Genomic DNA, 26,939 nt, shown 5'->3' with positions numbered 1-26,939 from the left:
CTCATCTGGTCCCTCTAATTTAAACACATCCAGTCCCTCCAGTGTGTTTCTGCTGCTTCTGTCAGTAATGCATTTGGGAGATTTGTCTAGATCTGATTTCAAGAATACAGAGGCAAAAAACTCACTGAAGAGCTCTGCTTTGTCCCTCCTATCTGTCACCAACTGCCCTTGTCTATCCTGTAGGGGTCCTATGCTGCCCTGTGCTGCCTTTTTGCTCCCTGTATACCTGAAGAAGGACTTCTTGTTGTCCTTAATTTTTGTCGCCAGTCTGAGTTCAAATGCTGCTTTGACCTTCCTGACTGATTCCCTGCAAGTGCAAGCCAAGGAGGCATAATCCTCCTTGGTAGCTACCCCCTGCTTCCACAGCCTGTATGTCCCTTTTTTTGCCCTTAGGCTTTCCTAGATTTCCCTGTTTAGCCAGGAGGGTTTCTTGTCCCCTTTCCCCACTTTTCTATGCAATGGGATTGCCTCCGTCTGCACCTGAAGGGTTGCCTTCTTGAGGAATGACCACCCTTCCTGGACCCCCATTTTGTCAATGCTTTTAAGCTTTAATGCCCCACTAACTAATCTCCTGAGCATACTGAAGTCAGCCTTTCTGAAGTCTAGCACTTCTGCCCGGCTGGTTACTTTTCCCACCTGTCACCAGAGAGTGAATTCAGTCAATCGATGGTCACTATCCCCTAGGTTGCCTTGTTCCTGCAGATCCCCCACCAGGTTGTCCCCCATAGCCAGCAGCAAGTCCAGCAAGGTGGTCCCCCTAGTGGGACTGTAAACCTCCTGCATTAGGTGGAGGTCCTGTATGCAGGTTAAGAACCTACATGAGTGATTAGTTCTGGCTGACTGATCCTCCCAGCAGATGTCAAGGTAGTTTAGGTCACCCATGACAACCGTATCTCTTTCTGAGAGCTGCCCAAAGAATTCCAAGTCTAGCTTATCCTCCTGGTGTGGCGGACTATAGTAGACCCCCACTACCAAGTCCCTTTTACCTCAACCCCCTCGTATGATAGCCCACAGTACCTCAGTTTGGCCCTCTGCTGATCCCGTCTTGATTATAGAAGATGTCTATTGCTCCTTAACATAGAAAGCAACACCCCCCACTTCTTTCCCCATTCTGTCCCATTTGTGCAACCTATAACCTTCAACCGCCCAATCATGAGTAGGGTCCCACCGGGTTTCAGTTAGCCCAACCAGGTCGAAGTTGTTGCTTGCAAGCAGGAGTGCAAGTTCCTCCTGCTTGTTCCCCATGCTCCTTGCATTAGTGTAGAGACATTTAAGCCCCGGCAATGGGTGCCCTTAGTACCCCCGCTAACCTGATGTCTGTTGGGCCCCTTAGTGTTTACCTGGGCTGATCCATCATGTGGCTCATGGTTCTCTGAACCTAGGTTCTCGTTGTCCACTGCATCCCCATCCCCCAACGAAACTTGTTTAAAGCCCTTTGGAGGAGATCAGCCAATCTATAAGAGAAAAGACTCTTACCTTTAGAAGAAAGATGAAGACCATCTCGTCCCAAAATACATTTCTCATGGAAGTGCGGATCATGGTTGTAGAAGCCAAAACCCACACAATGGCACCAACTCCAGAGCCGCAGATTGACTTCTTGGTGTTGACAGTGACCGCTGACAGGAGGATCGATGAGAAGACCACCTGTGCCCAATTAATCAGTTAGGTCTGATATTACATTCAACCAGGTTTATCTCAAACCAGTTTCAGCCATTTTGAAACTGGTTTATGTGCACTGAACTTCTGTTCTGTTACAGGTTTAAGCAAGTTGCTGATGACTTAAATCAGTTTATGTGTAACTTCTGTCTTAAGCCCTAAAGAACATCTTTTTGGTGCCCTAGGTAGTTTGACCACATGCTTCACACCGTGGAATGGCAGATGAGGCCCCTGTTTATCCTTTTCCCTGCCATCCTTGGCCTGTCATTCACAACATAAATATTTCCAAGTATTAGTGACAGGAGGGAGAAGTCCTAGAAATTCCCTGCTGGAAAATCCATTGTTTAGAAAATCAAAAATAAGAAAACATTACTTGTAAGTCCATGCTGGGTTTTGCTGTTGTTCATAGCTCTAGTTTCTTCTGCTTTCTGGACAAGCTACTAGTTGTTTCTGTGTGTGTGTGTGTGTGCGTGTGTACATACACACACACACATTTTCTTTCTCTTGGTAATGAAACAATTTTATGGCTGTATTGAAACTGCAAAAGATGATCTCTGTGTTAAGCACTTTCCTTTATGATCTCTGGAGACTCAGAACTCTAAAACCAACTATTGCATTTACCATAATCTGTAAAAGGGAAGAAACATGGATAAAATGCAGAAGTAGCCAATGTAAAATAGCATTCCTTTTGAGTGCCATCCATTGAACCATAACTATGTGCATGTATTCATTTTCTATATGTCTATTTTTGTGACTATTTTGGGGCAGGTGACTTGATTAAAGGGGGACCAGCAGTAGCCAAAGCAAAAGAGGACATTATAGAATAGATGTTCACTAAGGTAGTAACTGAAATAGAAATCAACTCCTGGTTCTTTTTTTTTTTTTATTTTAGTAATGCTAATGGAATGCAGCAGGAGTCAATAAATACAACACATCATTAGTGCAAGGCAGTAGTTCCTTATTAATAATGTGCTATGCGAATTTTGTCATATATTGAACAGTCTCTGGTTTCTTTACATCTATTCATTGGTCACAATTTGTTGCTAAATAATTTCTGTGACTAATCCTTGGTCAGCAACTTGTGCATGAGGAGCTCATTGTGACTGGCCTGTGTTTCAGGTGATCTGAAGTGTACCATGGGTCCTGTGCTGTGTTTTATTTCCCTGAGGGAAGGAGCACAGCAAGCTTAAAATCAGGGTATGGGTGCAAATAGTCATGGTTACTAATTAAAAAGCCCTCTTGAGTGTATCTCTTGGAATGAGAATTTAAAATGCATGCTTTCTGGGAATGTTCTTGCTAGGGATGTTGTTTGCTAGAATATTCTTAGAAAACAAACACAAAAGGGCACAAACATGATCTGAACAAATACATTTAAAATTTGAGTGAATATTAATGACTTTTTTCTAGCAGTATTCACTCATCTTTGATCATACTGGATAACACTGAAAGGGCAGACAAGGGACCTGGTTTGTCCCTTGTGTTGGGCCTTGGTCCCCATTTGTGCCTTCTCAAAGTAAGTACAAAATACTACCGCTTTGCATAACTGTTCTGAGGACATGATGCAAAATCCATTGAAATTACTCAAAGTCTTTTAGTTTAAATGGAGTTTGTATCAGGCCCTCACTGACAATCTAAGGTCCAGATCAGTGAAGAGCCAGGCCTCAAATTGGAGCCAGCCAGAACACAGAATATAGTGGAATTATATTTGGAGTAATAAAAATTAAATAAAATAAAAGTTGGTCTAATAAAAGATATCGGATTCACCCAAAGAACCTTGTCTGAATATAGTGGAATGCAATGCAGTTGACTGCCTTTGTTATATTTGGGGTCGGGGCGAAGGTGGGGGACTTCTAGAATATGTAGCTCTCATTGGCTTGCACAAGCTCTGGAGAGAAGCAGCAGACAGCCAATCAGCAGACCAGGATAGCGGGAAGTTGAGTCAAAGATGTTGAAAGTCCTGAATATCTAGAGGTCATGGCTTTAGCTGCTTTGACTTCTGTTGCCTGAAGCTTCTGAATGGCTCATCTCTGCAATTATCCCCACAGGATCCTATGCCACAAGAAATAAAAGGCAGCGTCTGGAGGTCTAGTGCCCCCAGACTGGAAAGAAGTGACTTCCTGGGCCCAGCACTGGGAGGGATGATCCAAGGTGTTGTCCTTTAACATGGTAGCTCCAGTTTTGGCTCCTTCTGCTCTGACCAGTTGGAGACTGGGTCAACTTAGGTGTTGTACAACTAGGCACCATGGCAAAAGGAGGCTTGTTCTAGTAAAGGTATTTTATGTCCTATGTGTATTGTTTGGAAACACAAATACTCGAGTTACTCTACTAATAGAAGTAGTTCCACTCCGGTTGGTGTGACTACCTTTAAAACTGAATGGCAATGTTGTATTCAATTAGAGGTACATTTAGTTTAGTGCATATGATCATTTTCATCCCCTAGGGCCTATTAAGAGTGAGAGCCTCTTGTTCAGTGCCAGCTAATGGAGTTGATCCTTTAATTCAGTAAAAGAGCATTAGGGTCTTTAGGTGCCAGCACAGAAAGTACTGAAATCAAAGGGAACGTGCCTTTGATTTCAATGACTTTTAATTATGCCATGAGCATGGGAACAAATCGATATCCGTAGAGATGAGACAAAAACTTGAAGCAACCTCATGTGAGAGGCAGTTGTATCCTGGGGGTGGCTGTGCTCTACCATGGGGGACATGACTTGTGGTAGGGACAGTGTCCAGACATGAGATCCATGCCCTGTGAGGTGGAAAGGGGCATTTGGCATGTCCAAGTGAATGGTGACCCATGCCATCACTCCAGAGGCCCCCTTGGTCTCTACTCCCTTGGCCATTAGTGCTGAAAAAAACCTGTGGTTTTGATATGTGGTAACTGTGTTTTTAAGCAGCTGTGATTCATTTGAACACTGGTTAGTATTCACTGGTTAGGCAAAACAGTTTTGGCATTCTCCCCACAGGGCCTGGCTAACACTGGCCTCCTGATTGGATAATCCCATTTATGAAATTTATCCCTAGAGAGGTAGTCCATACTTGAGACAAGAGAAAGTTTGAAGGATTCTTCAGCCCTGTGTAAAATTAATGGTTGGTGGCATGAGGTAATCTAAACCAAAGACCAGATTTTGATGCATCCAGTGATAATCCGTGTGGTATTTATAGCTGTATAAATGCTGCATATGTCCTAATTAATCACCAAAGCATACTCTGTCATTTCCCCTTGTTATCCATTTCCTCGGGTTTTAGAGGCTTGATAAACTTTGATTTAGCATTTGCAGAAATGCAAATGATGTATGTAGCACATTGTAGAGGTTTTTGTCCTGTATATTATTAAACACTGGTCAGCATTTTTTAGTGATAAAATATTCATTTTTTGTTGCCCCCCAACCTTCAACAGATTGTGTTCATGACAGCCAAGTCTTGACTTTTTTGTCATTGATATCAGTTTAGGGTCTTTATAGTTAAAAAGTGTATGGGAAGCATTATCAAACTTATCAGTGCTGAATTAAATTTTTTTTATAAAGGGGAAGGGATTTTATAAAGAGTTGAAGGGATTGAAACCATTTCATAATTTCAAAAAGACATTCCCTTATTTTTGGTCCAGCCGTAGTGGTATTCTTACATATCTAGTCCTTCACTGCTTAAGCGTCTAAACACGTCTCAAAGAACTGTACACGTACCAGGATTGTCTTTACCCACCTCTGACATGTAGTTGCCTCTGGGTTATCAGTTACACAGATATAAAGTGCATCTATACACAATAATCTAGGAAGATGTAAAAAATACAAACCCCAATGTATCATACTGAAACTGCATGGAAATGTTAAGGAATCAGAATATAATTACGTATGTTTAGATTTAGACAGGACGCTTGAAATTGCTTCATTTCTTTTACAATGCCAAGGAATTTTAATTACAGCCCCGCCAGGCTCCAGTTTTACAATTTAGCTGAATGACCCAGCCTTCCACGTCGCAGATCCATACGCCAGGCAGGGATATTGTTAGGATGCGAAGAGGGGAGTGTGTTGCGTAATAAATGAATGAAATATCTGCTTTGCCGTAGCAACTGATTTCAGCATTTTTGCATTCCATTTTCTACCTGGTGGGTGAGAGGGCTGCATTAAACCAGCAATACTTCAACATCTGAGGCTCATTTATTCAGAAATGAACACCGTCTCACTTAAATCCCTATTTGTCTCTCTCTGCCCTTACGATATTTGCCTTGTACTCATTTCCCCTTGCTAATTCCAATCCACCCAGCACTGTATATGAAAAGCCATTTCAGTCGCATGCTTTAATGCTTGTAAGTCATCTTGGCTTTGCTGACTCATTGGTCAACCTTGAAAAATTATAGCAGTGCAAACACTACAGTGCCATCAGAGGACTAGCAAGTTGCATAGGGGCTCCTACTACTGATTAGTCTCATTTTTTTTAAGTTGAAAGAGCTATTGTGTTTAAGACCATGAGATTTAGAATTAGGAGTAATTAAAAACCAAGGCTACTTCCTTCATATTTTTTAATATGAAGGGCCCCAGGAGTTTCTGTAGTCATTAGAAAATCCCATTCTCGTGCTAAGCTTGTCCTTATAAGCAGTTCTGTTGTTGGCTTTCCTGAATGTAAAGCAGGATCTTGCTCAGACCAGTTGCCCAGGGGGAGAAAAAAATATGCCGTAAAGAAAGAAGGGGAGGAAAAAGGATATTCTGTAGTTGCATGGTTGCTTTGTAATGAGTTCTTAGCAACTGGATTGCTACTCTGTCTTGGGGTGAAAATAGTTGATGGGGAAGTGTTAAAGGAAAGAGGATCACATTTGATCCGTGACCTAAAAAAGACTGCAGCAATAAATAAATAAAATCAACTTGGATCATGAATGAGGTTCAAACTATTTTATTACATGGATTGTTGAAAGAACTGGGTAAAAATGCTATTCTTGTCACTTGGCTACATGATAGAAATGGCAGTTCATACTCTTAGGAGCCAGCATATAGCTGCAGTGTTTAAAAAAAAAATCACTTGTTTTAAATACACTCAAGTAACACAATGATTAGAAATGACAGTTTGGCTGTGGGGCCTTCTTTTCAGTTCAGGAAAATATAGAACATGGCTGAGTTATCCTTTCCTAGTAGATGAGGTCATTAATACTACTCGGTATATAGTTCCTCAGCAGTGGTACACTACATGTAGAAAAACCCTCTTGTCTCATTGTCCTAAACTTGAAATCTCACTTGTACTGATATCCCCCGTATAAAAAAGCTCATTTTCCTTACAAGATTAGAAAGCACAAGCTATGATTTAAAGTTAATGACTCCTCAAGGATATATTGTTTTGATTTAACTGTGAGTGGCACATGCACTCATGTATCTCTGTGCGCTCCTAAGAGCAATGCTTTTGCTGACTCTCTAAGCTTCTTATTGCTCCATATGGCCAAGAGAAAGTGTTGCAGTCTGCTTCTTTTTGCATGAGGCTGTCTGCATCCCGAAATACTAAAGCTATCTGAAGGGCATCATTGTGGTAAATGTTTTAGGGGTGTGTACCCCCCCCAAAAAATTTACTGTAATGACGCCTTCAGATAGTGTGTGTGTGTCATTGTGGTTAATAGTGGTTCTGTATATATATAATTGTAGTTTTATACACATAGATAGATAGATAGATAGATAGATAGATAGATAGATAGATAGATCTTTTTGCTAATCCCAGCTTTTTATATAAGAAACCGTTGGAGGCTTGACAAACTTTTAATAATTATTAAAAACAGTAATTATTACAAACTTTTGTGTCATGATTATTTTTTACACACAGACTGAAAATTGGTTTCCTTAGTGCATACCAATTAGCTGTTATAGGACTACTGAAATTACAGTGCAACTTTATTTGGCATGACATCCTTTGAATAAACTCTGTCCCAGAATGCTTCATGACATTAGATGTTACAGGCAGGATGTACTGAAGATGATAGATCAGACAAGTGACTGTATTTGGGCTGATTTTGCAGAGATGTGGGCTGTTTGATGCAAATTATCACAAGAATGGTCTACAAGATTTTGGAGCAATTGAGCCAGAAGCCTCTAAATCAGATTCAACAACTAAATCATCCTCCAAACATAGCTTTGACCTAATAGGGGCTAGAACTTCAGTTCCTAGGACCATGTTTTGCGTAAAAGCATTGTATGAATGATTAAGGCAGCTGTTTATACAGGCCAGTCAATGCACAAAGTAAACCACAGAGTAGGAGGGATATGTTTGTTAAAATTGGTATTTGGAAGAAGGGAGTCCTAATTTGTTTGGAACAAATAGATTGTACACCAAGGAAGTGAGGTAAATAGGGAGCCTGACGTGGTGGCGGTTACCTTCAAAGTCCTCTGGGTGTGAAACATAGCTCGGTATCTGAATGTACTATTGGTGTGTTCTGGTTTTAAATGATCTGTCTGTTGCTTGCAAAACAGTCTTTATTTGGCGCCTTTTGAGATGCTACTGAAATGCAGATGGTGTTTCTTTAGAAGTGTTTCGCTTCTCTTATATTGCTTACATTTCAAAGGTTCTGACTAAAGACCGATTAGAAACTCCAGGTTAAAAGAAGGGACAAAACAGTCTTCATGCCATGTTGTAATAATCTGCCAGTTTGGTATTTATATAGCACATTTCACCTCTACAACTTAGCAGAGCTGGGAGAATGCAGTGCAGGAAACTGAGGCACAGGGCGGCGAAGTGACAAACTCAAAAATGTGTGACAAAGCCAAGAAGGGAGCTCAAATCTGTCTTAGCTCCCAGACCTTTGCTCTGCCCACCAGCAATACTTTCTCCATTTTTTATTTTTTTTTACCCGTTTAGGTGTTCCTCCTCCATGAGCTTACCCATCAGGAGAATTATGTCAAACCTCCTTTTTAAAAAAAGACTGATGTGCCTTAAAATAATCTGTCAGTAATACCCTTCTTAGTGAATTTGAAATTGCTCGAGTAAATCTCCCCATTCTGTGTTCATAGATGACCGGCTTAGCTGGAACCCATTTATCATGAGTACTTGTGTTGGCATGAGGCACAGATAGCCTTCTCCAAGTTAAACCACCAGTGAGCTTAGTCAACACGCTCATTGGTCTTAACGTATTCTGTCTGTTACAGATCTGCCCATGCTCCCATGATGCAACTCCCACTAATTTCAGAGATGAAGGATCAAGCCTCAAACGATTAAAATCCATGTGTGGGAGCAGTCATTTGTGGCGCACACCAGCTGGTGCAGGGGCCTGAGTGTCAAAATTTCTGGGTTCTCATGCCATTACAACAAATTGTTTTTTTTCTGAATATACTCAATCAAGTTATTTTACTACTTAGTACCTCAGCTTCATCACCTGTAAAAACGAAGATCACAACAGAGATACAAGGTTGGGTCTTGTAAAAAGTGATGTCAGGGAAGAGTGCTGATAGCATGCAAGAGCAAAGTCCTCTGTTCTCCAAAGTCTTGTCATCACAAACGAGTCTTTTCCCCTCCCTCGTAACTCCTTAACCCCGTGACCCAATTAGTGGAGACTTCAATGAATCGCATCGTATTTCAGACTAACGTAAAGGCTGATGAAACCCTAAATTTACAGCTTCTCAGGTTGAACAAGTTATAATGAGATTCGAGGTATATCCGTGAATATCTTTTTTTTTTTTTTTTTTCTCTTTCACAGCGTAAATTTAAACTAAAATCATTTGCATTGGAAACAGTGGTCAGCAGCCCCCATCTGGTATTTGCATCTTTTTTCCTTCTTTTTCTTTCCCTCGCATGTTCCATGTATGTATCTCTTCTGGAAAGCTGCCAAAGAGTCCTCCAAGACCTGAATTCTCTTCAAATGTTAATAAAAACCTATGGGAAATGATAATCCACCATGATAAGCTTTTCTCCATATAATAGTGAAATGACCTCATCCTTTTAAAATCCCAATGCTGCAAGTATTTACTATGACCCTGGAATACATAGTCAAACTTATAAGGCACATTTTCTGGTCAATTGGCAAGAAGTTCCATAATGGTTGAAGTCTAATGTTTTCTTGCTGTTAAACTTGCTCAGAGTACCATGGAAACTCGAAATAGACCATGGAAGTCTAACTTTGAAATCAGAAGTGTTTCCCTAAATCATTGCCATATGGTTTAGGGGAGAATATTAGGGTATTTGGTCATGGTTGGGCTTTTTAGTGGTAAGTTGCATTTCTTATTGGATGATAATGCACTTCTTGTGTGTGCTTTTTTAATAATGTCTTTAAGGTGGCAGATGTTCGGGGGAGAAGCTTCTCTTTTATTGTGTGTGTATTTTTCGTAAGCCTCCAAGTAATATTGCTACTGCATTGTTCCAAGAAATAAAATAACTTAAATGGCAGTATTAGAATAAATAAAAGATGGTCTAGCAAAATCTTATGCATAATAACTATACCTTCTTGTTTAGTTTACAGTAAAACCCAGAGATCCTTTGGCTAATTGTAATTTCTTGTGGAACCATCATGTCCACAGGTGTAAAAACATAACCTTTGGCAATCCATAATACTAATGAAAACTATTTCTTTATGAAGGGTTTAGAAAACACATCCCAGTAGAATTTAGAGGCCCTAACATGAAGATTATGGAGACACACAGTCTTGCTACAGTGCGGGCAGAGGCATTTTGCTTCTGTCTTGCAGGTATTACATTATTGTTAAAAATGACTTAAGTTAGACTCAATATGCTAGTAGGATTTACTGATAAAAAAACAAAAGAAAACAAAAAAACCCTTCCCAACTGTAACCCATTCATCATGGCTGCTTGCTAGGGCAATGAGACTTTAATAACTTTCCACTGAGTTGAGGTACAGTCTTAATGTTTATATCCTTCAAGAGCCCATGGTTAACTTTCACCTTGCTTCATTTTGCATCGTACCTTGTTCCATGAAAAAACTTCATTGCAATCAATAGGACTATCTGCGGCATAATGTACTGTTCAAAATGAATAAGGCTGACAGAATCAATCTCCAAGGAACTTCAGAAGCACCAAAATGATCAAGGAGGATGTTGAAAGTCAATAGGCATTGTTCTCCGTGACTCCCCTATGTGCTTTGGAAAATCCAGCCTAAATGCTTAAATTTTCAATGATAATTACACGAGATACTATAATCTCTTAGTTGATGTCAAAATTCTCTCGTACACAATGTGAGCAGGGCAGTTAAACCTAAAATTCTGCTTGCTGATTAGTCCTGCTGAAACCTCAGACCAGTTGTTTAATTTCTCTTTATTTTCATTTTAATTGTTGGCTTTGCTTGTGACCAGTGATCTGGGACAGTTGATCAAGTATTGATTTTTAAATTGGAGAAGATGGAAGAAACGAGAGTGGTAGAGACCGCCCGTGGGGCACTGGAAAGGAACTAAAAATACCGGGCCTTCCTTAGCAACTCTCATTCTTCTCTTAAGACTCAGCAAGACTCCTATCCTGTGGGCAGATATTCAATTTAGTTCTCTTCTTACAAAGGCATCCATCTCTGTGACATCTAGGCACCTCCCAAAGTGCTAGTAACCAAAACAACAAGGCTTATTTTCCTACCTGGATCTCCAGAGACATCCAAGGCAAAGGAGTTTGATATTTGTTTGAAAGTTGTTTTTTCCTTCTTTCTCGTTATACCTAGCCTGTTGCTGCATTGCAATTTTGTTGTTCCTGTTTGCTCTGTTTGTTCTGCGATAGTAGAATCAAGAGCCCGCACCTCCTCCCCTGCACAGGAGCTGCATATGCAAAGGGATGCAGACAGCCTCCAGCAGATTACAATATACACGGACAGAAGGCAGGGAGGGGGCCGAGGGAAATAAAGCCACAGAGCTTTCCTAGTGTTGGAAAGCCATATTTTTTTCCCAGTGAAAATAATGGGAAACGTACTCCCATGGAATCCTCTAGCAGTAGGGACCGGCCTAATGGAAATCATTATTTAGCAGACTCCTGGCTTTCAGTTGATCTATGTATTTGGATTTGGAAGACACACAGATTCAGGCCAAGGCAGAAGTGGTTTCAGGAAACTTCTAAAAAATATATGCACCAGCCCACCCTGTTGGCTTTTTCTTGCTAAAGAACAAGTCCCGGGATAGTAACATTTTTTTCTCTTTCCTTCCCTGGCTGTAAAATCTCACCCCTACACCAGCCTAATTAAATGCTTTGATATTAAAATGAAGCATACTGCTTAGTGCCCCCTTCCTTTTGGTGTTGTAGATTCCCACTCTGGTCACTTCTTTGAGCTCCAGTTCACAAAGCTATTCCATGTTTAGAAAGCAGAAAGTCGGCCCGGATCCTTCTAGGATGACTGGCAGGGTTTTTTTCTGGTGACATCAACAGGCTCATCTAGCGTGGAGTTAATCCAGAGCGCTCAGCGGGATGCCAAGAGTAAGCATCGCTGGGTGCATCTACATGTGCGCTTTACTACAGAGCTAATTAGCTCTGCAGTAAGGCATCACTGTCTACACATGCACCTATATTAGGGCGCAGTAAATTAATTAACTCTCTTGTAGGATAGTACTGCCTGGGACAAGTACTGTCCTACAGCAGTAATTACATGCGCTAAAACACACATGTAAATGGTGACTGGGGCTGTTTGGGGCATGAGGGTGCTACAGCACAGGGACTGGCTGCAGCATGTTGAGCCGGGGCTGCTCCACTCCTGCCAGCCGGGGCTACTCCACCCCGTCTCCATGTGCTGCACCAGAATTTATTGCTATGTGATAATTGCACATGTGGATGCACCCTCTGTCACCACCTTTAAACTTGCCGTACATGGATTAGTGAGGGGATAGCCACGCAAACCTGGGTTAGAACAGTATGTCGGGGAGTTTCTCCCCCCACCCCAACCTCCGAAAGGTTAGTGTCTTTCTGGTTAACAGCTTGCACCAGCTGTATTCCTGCCATATAAAACACGCTTCTAAGTGCCACATAAAACGGATCGTTCCAACCTCATGTTGTAAGGAAACAAGTGTCATACTGTGCAAAAATGTGTCTGTGTGTGTCAGCAGAGTGATCTTTTGGAATGATAGCAGAGAGCAAGAATTTCTAAAGGAACCAGGCAATTAAATGTAAAGCCAACATCTTTCCTATTCACTAGTAATTCTTCATAGAATTTCATTTCAAATGCACAGAGGTTTATATACAGTACACACACACATGCACACAATATTATTTTATTTTATTTTTAAGATTCTTGTCTTCTGTTGTTTTTTTCCTGGCCAGGTTATACATATGCTAATAGAAATATGCTTATTATTTGAAGCATAGTGCTGCTTGTCAATGAAGCTTCATTAACACCGTTATCACTGCCTGACATTTATCTTATAATTTTCCAGAGTTGACTGTTGCCATCTCCATGGAAACCCAAATTGCAATTGAAACAAGTGAGATAATAAAGGCATCCAGAGAGGATTGACAGCATGCAAGCCCACTCAGTTTATAGTTCCTTAGATGAATCCAGTGCACTTGAGACTTTTAACATTACCTGTTTGCTATTTTAGTGTAACTGTTATTTATTGCAAAAAGTTTCAGTATTTCTTATTCTGCTGTTTAATTATAGTGCTAAATTTTATTAGATTCATCAAGAGACATTAAAGACCTGAAGATGTAAATTCCACTATGATGTCTTCTTGGATGAAATATGAAATTCTTTAGGGATGATTTTGGCACTATATCGACTTTTTGGGGGGAAATAGCAGCAACTTATGCTGACATTTTTTTGGTACGCAAGAAAGGTCTTGTGCTAGATTTTTTTCTCCCTCTCCTTTTACCTAAGGAGTTGAGCTCTCTAAGTTCATGACTCTAAATCAATTTAGCTGGTGCCTCAAAGCATAGAGTCATGAAACTGGAGTGGGTCCAGAGTGAATTAATCTGAAATTAATTTGATTTTGAAAGGCTCCACCTGGCTGTGTTTGGAAAAGGCGGTTAGACAGATATATAAACAAATGATCATCTGCATTCTGTGTGGCAGATGTGGTGTCAAAAAATGAAGGAATGGCTTAAAAAAAAAAATCAGCGAGGGAGGATCTTGGTATAATAATGCTCAACCTCCTAAAATTACAGTTATACTATACTTTTGGAAGTAATCCTATTTTTATTCATATTTGTAAAGGGGCTGGGGGCCAAGAGCAGGCTTGAGAACATTTCTTTTTTTAATTATAAGAAAGCTGAATGCTGCAGCCTGCTCTCTTTGAAAATTTCAGGATTCACATAAATAACCATGGCTAAATGAGTCAGACCCTGCACTTCATGCAAGCACCTCTGTGCTCTTCTGTTTCACTCTTAGGGAAGCAATTTTGATAAAGCGGCAAGGTCAGGTGCGAGTTGTTGGCTCCCTTGTTTTTTGACATATGTTTTTGGACTCTATTAGCATAACACTCCACATCTCGTAAAGCTCAGCAGTACGCTGGTCTGTGTGTGTCTGTGCCAATCTTGAAATGTGCTGGCTTCTAATGTATTTCCCGCAATACTCATTTGGCTTCAGCATGCCGTATTTTAAAGCAAATATTTTGGTGGTCCCTCCCGCCCACCTCCCGTTTTTCAGCTGTGACAAGTCATCTACAACTGAGAGAATTCGTGAAAACCTTAGCATACCATGTTGATAATTGCCACTCTAAAAAGAAAAATCATTACAGTTGACATTTGCTAGTTATCACCTTTTAAAAATATATGCGAAAACCTCTGTTGTCTGCGGGCTTCTGAGCAAGGGAGGACAGGAATTGAGTAAAAACTTAGCAAATGTTGAGCAATAAGTGTGTAGAAGCAGTAGAGAGAGGGTGAAGCTGTTGACAAGAAAACAGATGCTCTTACGTGTGCTGAATTTTGAGTGCAGAACGCTATTCTAATTTGGTAGCTGGCATGTCAGAAATGGAGGAAATTGAGGTGTAATTGAATAATATATTTTTTTTAATATATTAATGCCAATAAATGTTTCCTGCCACAATGAAGTACTACTGCTGATTGTAAATGGGTCTAATTAGGAAAGCACAGCATTAATAACTGCTGCCAATTACTATTATGTGATTGGCTACCTCAAAACATTGTAAAGCTGTGTAGTGATATGAGAACAGGTTTGGTTACCAGAAGTTGTATAACCACGTTCGTGTAGTGCCCACCTGGGCTAATTTACCCTGCTTCTGCATTTAGAAAATAAATAAATCTGTTCCAAAAGCAAAGTTATAATGGCACAAGCACGTGTGCACTGTTACACAAGTCATGACCTGATGTGCAGTAATGCCTAAAAGCCCCGACTAACGTCCATTTGTGCACATGAAACGTGATGCAAATCTTCTAAGCTAGGTCTCTGCACTGAAGAGGTTACAGTCCCATTTGAAGATATAATAGGAGAGGGTATCCAAGAGCAAAACAGGCAAATATTGGACAGTAATCAGGGCAACAGAAGTATTTATCTAGCCCTCTTAATTGTGGTGAACTTGCATTGGAAGTCAGTTTTGAGAAAGGGCATAAGGTAGTGATCCTTTCAGACATTGTTAATAATAGGATCTCCAATTCAAAAGGTGAGAAGAGTCTTAATTTAATAGCCTTGGAGTCGTTCAGATCTTCAGCCCCTGACTCACAGGTCTCTACCACGTGAACTCTGAACTTCTCCATTATCTGCCGCTGTAGTAGAGTTTATAGGTTAGGATTTGCAGACGTCTGGTGCCCCATCTCTCACAGGCTCATACCAGTGGGAAGATAGCACCCGGTCAAGTCTGATGTGGAGCTTGTGTTTCTATTTCCACTATTGAATGAACTAGCAAAGCTATTTTATTAGCATGCTCAGTAGACACTTGGATCTGAAAGGATCTCTATGCTATATACCTGTGTAATTAGCATTCTATATATAGCATGCATGCATCCACAGTGTTGCAATGTGTATTATGAAGCAATTCACTCACTAATGAATATGTATGAACAGCTAACAGTGAGAGCTGAGGACTGGTAAGTCTGTAACTCTGGATTTCCCCAGTTATAATCGTTTATGTGAACATAGGAGGGGTTTTTTCCCCCTGAAGATTTGATGGAGCAGATGCACAAAGCTTTTTGCAAGCCTGTTAGGTGACTGCACAATTTTAAGAACATTCCCTCTCCAAAATGTAACATTAAAATAAAGGTAACCTCTAGATTTAATGTGGCACAAACCCAGGGCATTCAAAGTTCAGTCTGAAATCCTGGCCTTAGGTCAACCCATATGGAGTAGGTTGGGATTGCTGCACTGCATTAGGGGAGCTGGAGGTACCATATCAGCTGAGCCGCCTGGGACAGCTGAGCATGCAGGAGTTGCCTGTGTGTCTGGCTATGGTCATGTAGGAGCAGACATTTATGGTTTGGGTCAATCAGCCAAACTCCTAGAGCTCATTTATGAAACTGTGAAACCTTATAATACAGGACTGTACAGGCTCCAATATACACAATCAATTGAATAAAGTCCAGATAGCATCAGGATCACTGGGGTTTTCCCTGGTCTCTTCAGGACCTCTGTAATAGCAACAACCATAATAAAAATGTATATCTGTACAATCCAAGCCTGGATCTACCAGGGATAACGCACAGGTATCCTTAAGTTTTCAGTAAAACTTGGAGGTATTTCCAATGCATATTTTTTCTCGCAGTCTACCCTGTGATATAGTTATGTATACAGTTACCCAATGACTTTTCTGTGGATTTTGAATGCTCGTCTTATTAAAGGGATTCCATTCTCTTCTATCTTTTCTGAGCGCTGGTGTTGCATATACTTTCTGTAGACCTTGAAGGCAAAGGTGAAGAAAAAATATCTTTGCATTGATCATCCGTTACACCAATTCCTGGTGGTTACAGTATTAGACTTTGGCAAGAGACAGGCTAACAATGCACTAATGGAAAGAAAAAAAACCCTAACACCCCCCCCCCCCCCCAAACTGGCTCTCAGCATTGGATGTCTAGCACAGAAATTGCAGTAGAAAATAGTGAATGGTTATATGTATGACAGTGCCGATCTGTGCTGTTGCTCTCCACTGGACAGATTCAGAGTTGCTCACATGTTAGCCTTGCTCTGCTAAGACATTGGGTGATGTTTGGGATGAAGGAGTCTGAGTCTTCTCCGTCCTGAGATGTTCCAACTGGCTTTGGTGTGTGGCACGCTGATAGCTTTGCAAATCCTTCATAGCTGTTAGCTTGATTCACAAACCTGTGGCTAGCACTAATAGAGGAGCAAAGTTGAGATAGAGAGAGAATTTGGGCAATGAGTGGGGGGACTCTGTACTCCGCGAGTACGACGTTATATTTCATGTACTGGATTGAAAGTCCTGCAGTGTGCTGCTGTGTTAATTAGACACGGTGTCAAATCTGTTCGATGTTTGCTTGTAGGGATACGTGTTCCTTGACTTACTGAGAAAAAACTAAGAACGGTGTTTCTTACAAGCATCTACTGTGGAAAGTGCAGGGAGCTACAAGAGCTGGTGATAACGTACGGAAAATCCTTCTTTCCTCAGTCTCTTTTGAACTATCGCCCTTTTAAAGTGCTGATGGGACAACAACCCCATGGAGGTGTCTTTTTTTTTTCATGAAACAGCCCTGATCATGTGTGCTTTTGGGGGGATTTTGCCAGAGGTGTCAACCCCTGGTGTCCTGGCCAAAATCCAAATTAGGTAATTATGTTCTGTATCTATGAACTCTCCCCCACCGCCTCCCCGGTTGTGTCACTTGGATATAGTATTGTTCTTCGCTTCCTGGCTTCAATTTTTGTCTGGCAATGTTGCATGTCGTTAAACAGCTGCTGTTTGTCACTCCAGGACGGAGTCGTTCCTGTATATGTTAGGTTTGTAAATCACCTTGGGATTCTTCCAGGTAAAAGATGCTTATAAAACCTACGATGATATCATTTAAAGATACAGCATTTTATATGTTTAGGGCATTAACATTAGCAGTGGTGTTAACGCTGCAAGGCTTCCAGGTCAAGATTGTTCCTTTGCTGTGTTTGTTCAGCCCCCAAACAGTGGGTCCTTGATCCCAACATGGGCAGTACCCCAATATAAATATTTACTACTTCCGCTACTAACTACAGTGCTTGTGAAGGCCACGGTGGTTGAATGCATTTAATCGCCTGCTTGTTTACAAGCTGGGGTTGTTGTTTTTTTGATTTTTCCCGTTTCTTTTTCAGTGTGCGTGTATCTCTGAGAGGTCGAGCGCGTCGGTGGGCTATGTTCAGAGTTAAGCACAGCTTTGTTGAATTGAATGTGGGGGTGGGGGGAAAGTTAAATAATTGGCGTGCGAAGAGCTTGGATGGAGAGGGAGCATGGTTTGATCAGGCCTAGAAATGAAGCCAAGAAATGGGTCTGGAGGGAGCGCATGGGGCCTGCTTTCTACCTCTCACTGACCTCCGACAGTTGGGTAGTTATTAATGTAACTAGCCTGCTCTACCTAGGATCTAAAGGCTCATCTGCTTTGGGATCCAGATTCAAATACTGTTTGCTAATTAGAAATATATCGGCGCCGGTAGATATGGTGCTCTCAAAAGTTACAGAGGGGAGGAGTGACTAATTTTTAAGGTGCTGCTCCTTAAACAGAAGTGATATTAAAACAATCTCTAGCTCCTGGAAGAGTGACCCTGTCAAGTTACTGAAATGATGGAACAGTAGTTGGGTTATTAGAAGGAAAATTGGCACAAATTGAGAGTGAGGATGCTCGGGCAGCATCCACAAGCAGCCAGCCACTCACTGGCTTCATCTGTGCCCTCCGGCTGCTCTCCGCAATATAGATGACACCTTGTCAGTGATTAAAATGATGTGATGGGTCACCTGTGAGTCCAGTGGGCTAAATTGGCCATAGAGGGGGGACACACTGCAATGCAGAGGCAGCTGCCCACGTAACCTCATTTTTTTTATATATCATCGGGGTACTGACAGCAATTGTCATGGGACTCCGCTCTCATTAGTGTCCCCTAGACAAGGCTCCCTTTGTGCTTGTGCCTTCAAGAAATAGTAGAGGCCTTAAGCTTTTGAGACGATAGGCTTGTTTTCTCTTGGAAGGAAAGTTTCGTGTGGTTTTTCTTTTGCTTTATTTCCTGAGTAACAGGGCCGGGCAGGGGGAGGATGGGGGAGGAGGAGTTGAGCCACTTCCGCTGAGTGCTATATCCTGCGCGCTGGCAAAATCGAGCAACAAAAGGGCTTATTATCATTGCTGACGAATGGGTCTTATCTGAATACAGAATGTTTTCCCAGCAAGTGAAAGTAAAGATTGGGGTTTCCCAGAGGTCTTCCTAAATTGAGGGGTTTTACTAGCGGATCACAACATTGGTTCACCTAATTCAAAAATCGGATTGCTGTGTTTTTCCCTCTTCCCTAAAACAGGCTGTGCAATAGCTGAACGTTAATGCAGTTGTTTTCGTAGGGCTGTGATTCTCAATGCATCCTTGGAGTATACTTTAGTGATTGGTTTAATAAAAGAGTTGAGTTCTCCTCCTGCCCTCTGTTGTTTTCTTCAGTTTATTTGTCTTCAGTGCCTTAGTTGTTGGCGGGGGGACCGGAGGGACGACAGCATGTTAAACGTTACAGCAAAAAAAAAACCCTAAAGGATAACATGGGACCAATCCTAAAAGATTCGTTTTACTATCTTTCCATAATGGACTGGATGGGAATTGAGGGGTTCCTTCTAGGACGCATTTACTACCTCGGACTAGCCTATTGGTATCATTATCATGTATTAGACTTGTGTCCTCTCCAAAAGAGGCTCCGGGCAGGTCACAATAAAAAAAAGAAGAATTTTCAAGGCCGATAAAAAATATTAATAGGTAAGAAAACAAATGTCTCAGACAACGCCCCAAAACTCAACCCTGTCTGCTGAAGATCTGCTCAAATTAAAAGGTGTTACCACATTGCAGAAGATTTCAGGCTCAGGCTCTGATGAACCACAAGGATGAACTACCACGAATGACCTCCTGGGTGTTATCACCAAGCACTGATGGGATTTGCAGGAAGCATGCAGTATAAACTTTAGGTCCCAGTTTAGGTCCATAAGGCCAAATTTAGTTCTTTCATTTGCTTATAGGTAGTGAAGAGTAGGATCTAGCACAGCAGGATTTTACAGAGTTGCCACAAAATCAGTGGCAGAACCCAAACCAAGAAAAATGTGTCCCGCGATTCAGTAGCTTATATTCTGACTCACTAAAATGATCAACTGAAGCTCAGACCTTTTAAATCGAACCCTTTAAAGTATGATTCATTTAATATCACTACATTTGATTAGACAAACACTAAATAAATGAGCAGTAACCACTCATGTAGACGTGCCAACTGTGTCGTTGGTACACTATTCTGGGTAAGAAGCAAATAAATGTATCAATGCAGGAATAAACTTGTTATCCTACAAAAACTACCAGTTTTTACAATAATTTTGACATAGTAATCATGTAGATGTTGACAGAGGAAGAAAAGGGGCGAAGGAAATAACTTTAAAAGAAATGAAGCCTGTTGCATGTAAACATAATGCAGAAGGAATCAAAAGAGAAAAGTAAGCTTAGTATCCTGTCCAAAATATGTGAATGGCTAGAAAGACCCATCTAAGAAGTCAGTAGAACAAGCTAACTGTAGAGCAAGTTTATGCTTATAAATATGGGGGTATTTTTCAAAGGCACACATGGCAATTTGTGGTCTGCTCTGTGTTGACAATGTTGTAGGATAGGATTTGAAAATCTCCCCCAGTAAGTGTGTGTGCATGCACACACATGCACAGGGATGCACATGAAACAATTCCGTGACGTTCAATGCCCAAGGGAATCATTATGATTATTTCATTGGACCTCCAGTACCATAAAAGCCCCAGCACTTCCCCCAGTGATTCCTGTAGTTATGCGGTATTAAGCTGTCAAGTGTTGTGTGCGGGTAAACCCCTGCACCCATTTAGATAACGACCATGGCTCGGTGAGGCTCAGCATGGGTGCTCACATGGAATTGAACACAGGATCTGGGCCGTTGTTCGGCTGCATGATTTCTCCCTCATTCGCTGCACTGGAACTGAGAAGTTGGGGTATTAATTCCACAAGTACCCAAGCACCCACAGCAGAGTTGTTGTGATCTGTGAAGGATCTTTGAAATAAAGAAAGAGTGCAAGATCAATGAGGTTATTTGCACATTAAAAGTAATGGAGTAGGATGGGCCATTATCTAGGCAAAAGTCCCATTGGAGCCACTAGGAATTTTGCCTAATAAATGCATGGAGTTGATCCCATTTCCCACTGAGCCATGTCATGGACACTTCACAAAACCATTGATCACATTTTTCAGCATTTTTTTTAAAATGCACCTTTAATGTAACTTTCCCCTCCCTTCAGTAACTGGGAAAAGTGCAAAAGTTAATATGGGCATATTAATGTGTTCAGGTGCATTATGCTTCAGAAGAGATGAAGCACAGAAAACTGAATAATTTGTCTTTGCATGAGTTATAGCCCTAAGGCAGGAAAATTAAACAGGGGGGATTTTTTCCCACCAGTGTTAGTGTTTTCAACATGTAAAATATAGGATTTGGTCTCTCTCTGTGTAGATTTCAGCCCCTGAGAGCAATAGGGGCATTCTCTTCTGAATAAATGTCAAATAAAGAATGTATAATCCAAAGCCATGATGTTCAAAAGTGACAGGTGACACCAGATGCCTCAGTTCTTGGGTGAGCAGCTTTCAACACAGCTTAAAGAAGCCTGAGGTTGTGCACAAAGCACTGATGGCAAATCAGGCCTCTTTTAAGGTGAGTTGAGTCACTCACCTAGAAGTGGATGTACCCCAGAACCACAGGCTTCTTTGAGAAATCTGGGGACAAGGAAATGATCTGACATTAAGTGGCTTAACTTGCCAGCAGTTGCTAATGTTTCCCAAGTTCTGCTTCTTTTCAGCATTTGAAATGCTTTGTTTCCCTATCATTTGGGGAAAGTTGTACACCAGAACATGTAATTTTCCTTTTACAGTCCATTTGAAAGTTATTTGAAAGGAAGAAAATACTTTTTCTCCCCCCCCTCCCCCCCCCCGCAAAATGTGTAATTGTTTTGAACTTAACTGCACATCTGGAAATCGGAGGGGGAGCAATTTAGAGGGCGTGAGCGATTTGAAACATTTCACGTTCTTTGCATGGAGCTGAACTTTTTTGAAGTCGTGCTTCCTTATTTCTGAACAAAGCGGGCCGTTCTGCCCCTGCCTTCCCCTCCTGAATTGTGCTTTTTGTGCCAGGGTGCAATAAACAGCGTGCTTTAAACTGGAGCTCTCCAGACTCTCATTCTCTTTTGAAAAGCGTAGGCAACTAATCGGCAGCACCCAGCCACATAGCTGGAGTGTTTTCCATACTAGGCAATATTATACTAATTTGATGCACACATGGATGCTTCACACAATCTGCAAATTCATCGCTGGCAACTTGCATGAGTCATCTGACAGATTGCCAAGCGTTTCATATTCCTTTCATGTGACTTTATTACAAAACACACCAGCACTGCCTTATTTCTGCCAATAGCCAGTTTTGTACGAATATGCTGCAGTTCTGTTTACAACGGTCTTGTAAAGAAACCTCGACTTATTCCTAACTGTCTGCTGCGTTAAGATGCAGAGGTTCCAACTTGGGGCTTATGTTTTGCAGCTTTTCTCTTACATCATGGTATTAAGCAGCAGTCTGCCGTGAGCACCAGAGTCAGTGAGAAATGTAATTGCATTGTTTTGGGGGTTTTTTGTAATATTTATGTTATTAATTAAACATGGGATTTAGTCCCCCTTTGTGCCCATTGACATCATCATCTTATATACCAAGTATCAAAATTGCTTCATTTCCTAATTGTGTCTTTTTTTTTTTTTTAAATTTTTTTTTTCAATTAAGCAGCAGTCTGCCGTGAGCACCAGAGTCAGTGAGAAATGTAATTGCATTGTTTTGGGGGTTTTTTGTAATATTTATGTTATTAATTAAACATGGGATTTAGTCCCCCTTTGTGCCCATTGACATCATCATCTTATATACCAAGTATCAAAATTGCTTCATTTCCTAATTGTGTCTTTTTTTTTTTTTTAATCTTCTTGTTCAACTTTGTAGTAACGGCACAGCTAACAAGATGAACGGAGCTTTGGATCACTCAGACCAACCAGACCCAGATGCCATTAAGATGTTTGTTGGACAGATTCCACGTTCATGGTCGGAAAAAGAGCTAAAAGAACTTTTTGAGCCTTACGGAGCTGTCTACCAGATTAATGTTCTCCGAGACAGGAGTCAGAACCCTCCCCAAAGCAAAGGTATGGTAGTAGTAGCAATGCCGTGTGCATTTGGCTTTCAATTTTAAAACATGCCAAGTGGTTTGCATTTGGGGCATCTGTTTCAAAGCATGTTGTACGGAGCCGTGCAGTTGACCTAGGAAGAGAACTTCTCTCTACCTATCGATTACTGTCTTCCTCCTCCTCTTAAATTACAGTTTAAATGCCTGATACCTGGAAGAGAGCAGTCCAACTGTGCAAAAAATAACAAAGAGTGCTGTCCTTGTTTAAATTATTATTGCCAAGAGGCAGAAAGAAACCAAAGCAGCCAGTTTCCCAGGATTAGCTCATGAAAAATATAATTTTCTACCTCCTTTCACTTCCTCTCTTAGCACCACAGGTGGGAATAATTCTTGGGATACAAGGGAAAAGAAGGCAGAACTGGGCTATTGCTGTGTCATCACTTCAGAGATAATAAAAGATGTGATCCTGCCTCATTTCCACATTTGTTTCTCTTTCAGTCACATTGGGGATTGATTTAGGCACTGTTACATCTCTAAAAGACAGTATTCCTTCCCCACATTGTGTAATATATCCACCCTGAACTCTCTCTGTGTGCACATAACTATATACTTGCATATATGCATATAAATACGTGTGTGTGTGTACACATACATGCACAATTCAAGAGACAAATATTTTGCACGTCTATCACAGAACACTTTTTTTTTTCTCAGATAAAACCCTTTTCATTTTTTTTAAGCATTTTCTTATCTTCTCCAGAATGTGTGTGCGAAGTTATTATCAATGTTGGAAATAATTAGAGTGAACTTTATGACATTTTGATCCCTCCAGATGTATATCCATGCCTGGATCTGGGATTTACTGGATGCTTTTTTTTCAGCCTTAGTCTTCCCTTACTACTGCTTCAAAAACCTTTTACGTTCACATGCTATGGAGAACATCAGAAAGTGATCTTGTGGCTAGCCACTGATTAACACTGTAGAGAAACACTCTATAAAGATTCCCATTTCATCTGGATTTGATTGCTCTTCTTTGGGAGCAATCCAGGGTTTTGGATGCACCATTTTCTTCTGTTCTCATTGCATCTATCAGGGATTAGAGTTGCCTGTCAAATCCTGCAGCTGTGCTGCTGGGACACTGATCACAACTCTTTGACCTATTTTCCTTCCTATTACTCACTCCTGTTGTAACCCAGTAGAACAACTTGATCTGTCCTCATACTTTGTAGCCTCACTAATGCTTTTCATATTCCCTCCATACATTACTACTCCCCACCAGAACAACTCTTGACCTTGGCATTGAGCAGATGTATAGAAAGAGTCTACACCAGCCTATTCAGGTGCATAACGGGTGCATCTACACAAGACATTTACTGGGCAGTTGACTGATTAACGGCACAATGAATATCTCAGCGACTCTACATGCGCCCCTAGGGTGCACAAAATGAATCAACTCTGCAGCAGGATAGGACTTGTAAATGCAAGCCTTGTAAACACAAGCCTACCCTGCTGCGGAGTTGGGTTTTTTTGTGTGCAGTAATGCACATGTAGACGCTGAGCCAGCCGGCTGGGGCACAAGGGTGCTTCGGTTTCAGGGCTGCCTGCTGGCTGGCCCTTGTGCCCGGCTTTAGCACATTAACCCTGGTCAGAGCAGCCCTGGGCTGTCAGGCTGACCCCCAGGTCCCCTGCCAGACAGCTGCTGCGACCCAGCTCAGTGTGCTGCGCTCTGGGTGCATGTGTAAATCATGCACCCGGGAGCATCCCGGGAGCAATAAATTGAGCAGCAATAAGCTCCACCATTTATTGCTGCCCCCTAATGGCACGTGTAGACGTGCCTAATAATGTTCATATTCCAGCCTGAATCAGCCTCATGCTTTGGTACCCATAAAACCTGAAGCCTTTTCTTATTGCAGAATATCTGTGTAGTTCTTCCACCTTCAGCTTTATACGTTTTCTGACAAAGCAGGGACAATGCATCTCAGCAGAGACCCCTACTGAGTTAGTGCTGTGTTTTGACTGTGTGTCTTTATCTCTAATGCTGGATAGAAGACAGTATTAAGAGGTCACGCAACTGGATTTACCAAAGTCAAGGCTGATATGGATGAGTAAACTCCTACTTAAGTTAAACCACCAGAATGCTGAACTTGGAGGCTGGCTCTTTGAAAACCTGATTCCTGTCCCACAGAAGCACTTTTCCCCTAAGCTGCAGATGAAGTAAGGATGACATTGTGGGGAGACAAAAAGAAGCTCATTGATTTCCATGCCTGTGATGTTTCCTATTATTTATCACCTGTCTGTCAGGAAACCTGAAGGTATGAAGATTAAGTGCAGGCCATGCAAATCTGTATACACCAATTATCAAGACTGTATTAGTTCCCCTCTTTGAATGCTGGTCTTAGCTTGGCTCTCTTTCCCACCAGGGGCACAGGCAAATGATATGCCACTTCCTTCTTGTTTTGTTTTAAATGAATTTGGTCATAGACAAACCTACAGACTTCAGCTTTCATGATACAGCAGCCAGCTATATTATCAGTGAGATTCATCCATGGAAATCACCTATGAGGTGTCAAGATCTATCTCCATTCCCATTCAGTCCTTTCCATCTCTGCACAGATAGACATCCAGGGTGCTAAATTGGACACCTCTACAGTCTTTTGTGGATTCCTCTCTTTTAGGAATAGGAGTTACTTGTATAAGTGAGGATACAAGGGACCCTTTGCCTGACAGAGAATTTTTTTTTTAAATGAAAAAGACCTTTTTTTTATTTACCAGTGGTATCTGTAATAGTCACATCAACACCAAGAATATGCGGGAAACACTTTGTCATTAGGGGACCAGCTTTAGACTCGTCTTCATATTGTGAGAGATAATCGAAATCAGTGTTTTTAGACAACTCGCACATGGGAAAACACACAAATTCCCATTAATCAAGATGGGTGGACTGGAATACAGGTTGGTAGCTACCTGAAATCTCTCCACATTGCCTAGCATCTTATGGGACAATGTCTTGTAAGGTTAGCTCTGATAATCAAAGAGCTCTGGGCAAAGGCATAACAAGTAAGATCTGCAAACCTGGTGGCCACACTTATGTGCCTGACGGTCCCCTCTACCTGCTCTGGTGATGCATCCCCTCCTCTCTGCCTCTGCAGTGCCCTATACCAGGGGTGGGCAAAATGGTAGATCCGGCCTGTGGCTGGACTCCATTTCCCAGCAGCAGCAGCTCCTTTGGCTGCCACTGCTTGACCCAGCCCCACTGCCCAGGCACCCAAACCCCTACTCCCTGCACCCACCGCGAGGGACAGGACCCACGTGGGCAGGGCGTGCAGACAGGCAGCTGGGATGGGGCTGCAGTTGAGAGTGCAATGGGTGGGCAAGGCTTGCTAGACCCCAGGATCTTGGGGCAGTGACAACATGGAGCCAGGGCCGGAGCAGAGCTGCAATTCACTCCCTGCACACCACTGCCCTTGGAAGCTACACTTGTCGCAAGGGTGTGCAGGCTGCAGATTGCAGCTCGTCCCTAGCCCCAGCCCTGGCCTCAGCCCTGCGCTGTCACTGTCCCAAGATCCCAGGGTCTCCCTGGCCCCAGCTGCCCATTTGCTCTCAGCTGTGGCCCCATCCCAGCTGTCTGGCTGCGTGTCCTGCCTGCATGGGTCCCGTCCCCAGTGGTGGATGCAGGGCAAATGGGCAGGGGTGCCCAGGCAGCGGGGCGGCGGTCAGTGTTGGCAGCCAGAAGGAGCCGCCGCTGCAAGGGCTGCCAGGAAATGGAGTCTGCTTGGCATATCACCGTGTATGAAGAATTTACAGGGCCAAATTTAGCAACAAGGGTGAGAGACTGGGGTACAGAGTGGGGCAGTGCAGAGGGGGTTGCAGAGAAACAGGAATGAATAGTACATGCCAGAGCAGCAGTCAGAGGGGACCAAGGGAGGGAGCAATGTGAGAGTGCCCAGCAGATTTAGGAACCACTAATCAGAACAGGCAAGCACAATACTAGTCTATAAGAAGACGCCCCCTTTAAATCTTGAGGGCACCCCCCCCCAAGTCAGTGCCCAGAAATCTTGCCCTCTTTGCGCACCCCAAGTTATGCTACTGGCTTTA

The 26,939-nt window shown here is 42.0% G+C and overlaps 1 protein-coding gene across 19 annotated transcripts in view; it reads left to right on the top strand.

Annotated features, from left to right (window-relative positions):
* The window catches only part of CELF2 (CUGBP Elav-like family member 2), a 490,120-nt gene that overhangs the window by 300,672 nt on the left and 162,509 nt on the right, over positions 1–26,939 (top strand). For 17 of the 19 annotated variants that reach the window (XM_025213055.1, XM_025213061.1, XM_025213079.1 and 14 more), the window contains one exon: positions 22,667–22,863. In XM_025213055.1, coding sequence (XP_025068840.1) covers positions 22,667–22,863 — 197 coding nt within the window. Of the gene's footprint in view, positions 1–22,116; positions 22,286–22,450; positions 22,494–22,666; positions 22,864–26,939 lie in introns of those variants that run through there. The other 2 variants (XM_025213137.1, XM_025213128.1) reach the window with 2 other exon arrangements.

Source organism: Alligator sinensis, unplaced genomic scaffold, assembly GCF_000455745.1.
Source record: "Alligator sinensis unplaced genomic scaffold, ASM45574v1 scaffold268_1, whole genome shotgun sequence".
Lineage (NCBI taxonomy): Eukaryota > Metazoa > Chordata > Crocodylia > Alligatoridae > Alligator > Alligator sinensis.
The sequence above is the reverse complement of the archived record's forward strand: the minus strand, read 5'-3'. Positions and strand labels throughout refer to the sequence as shown.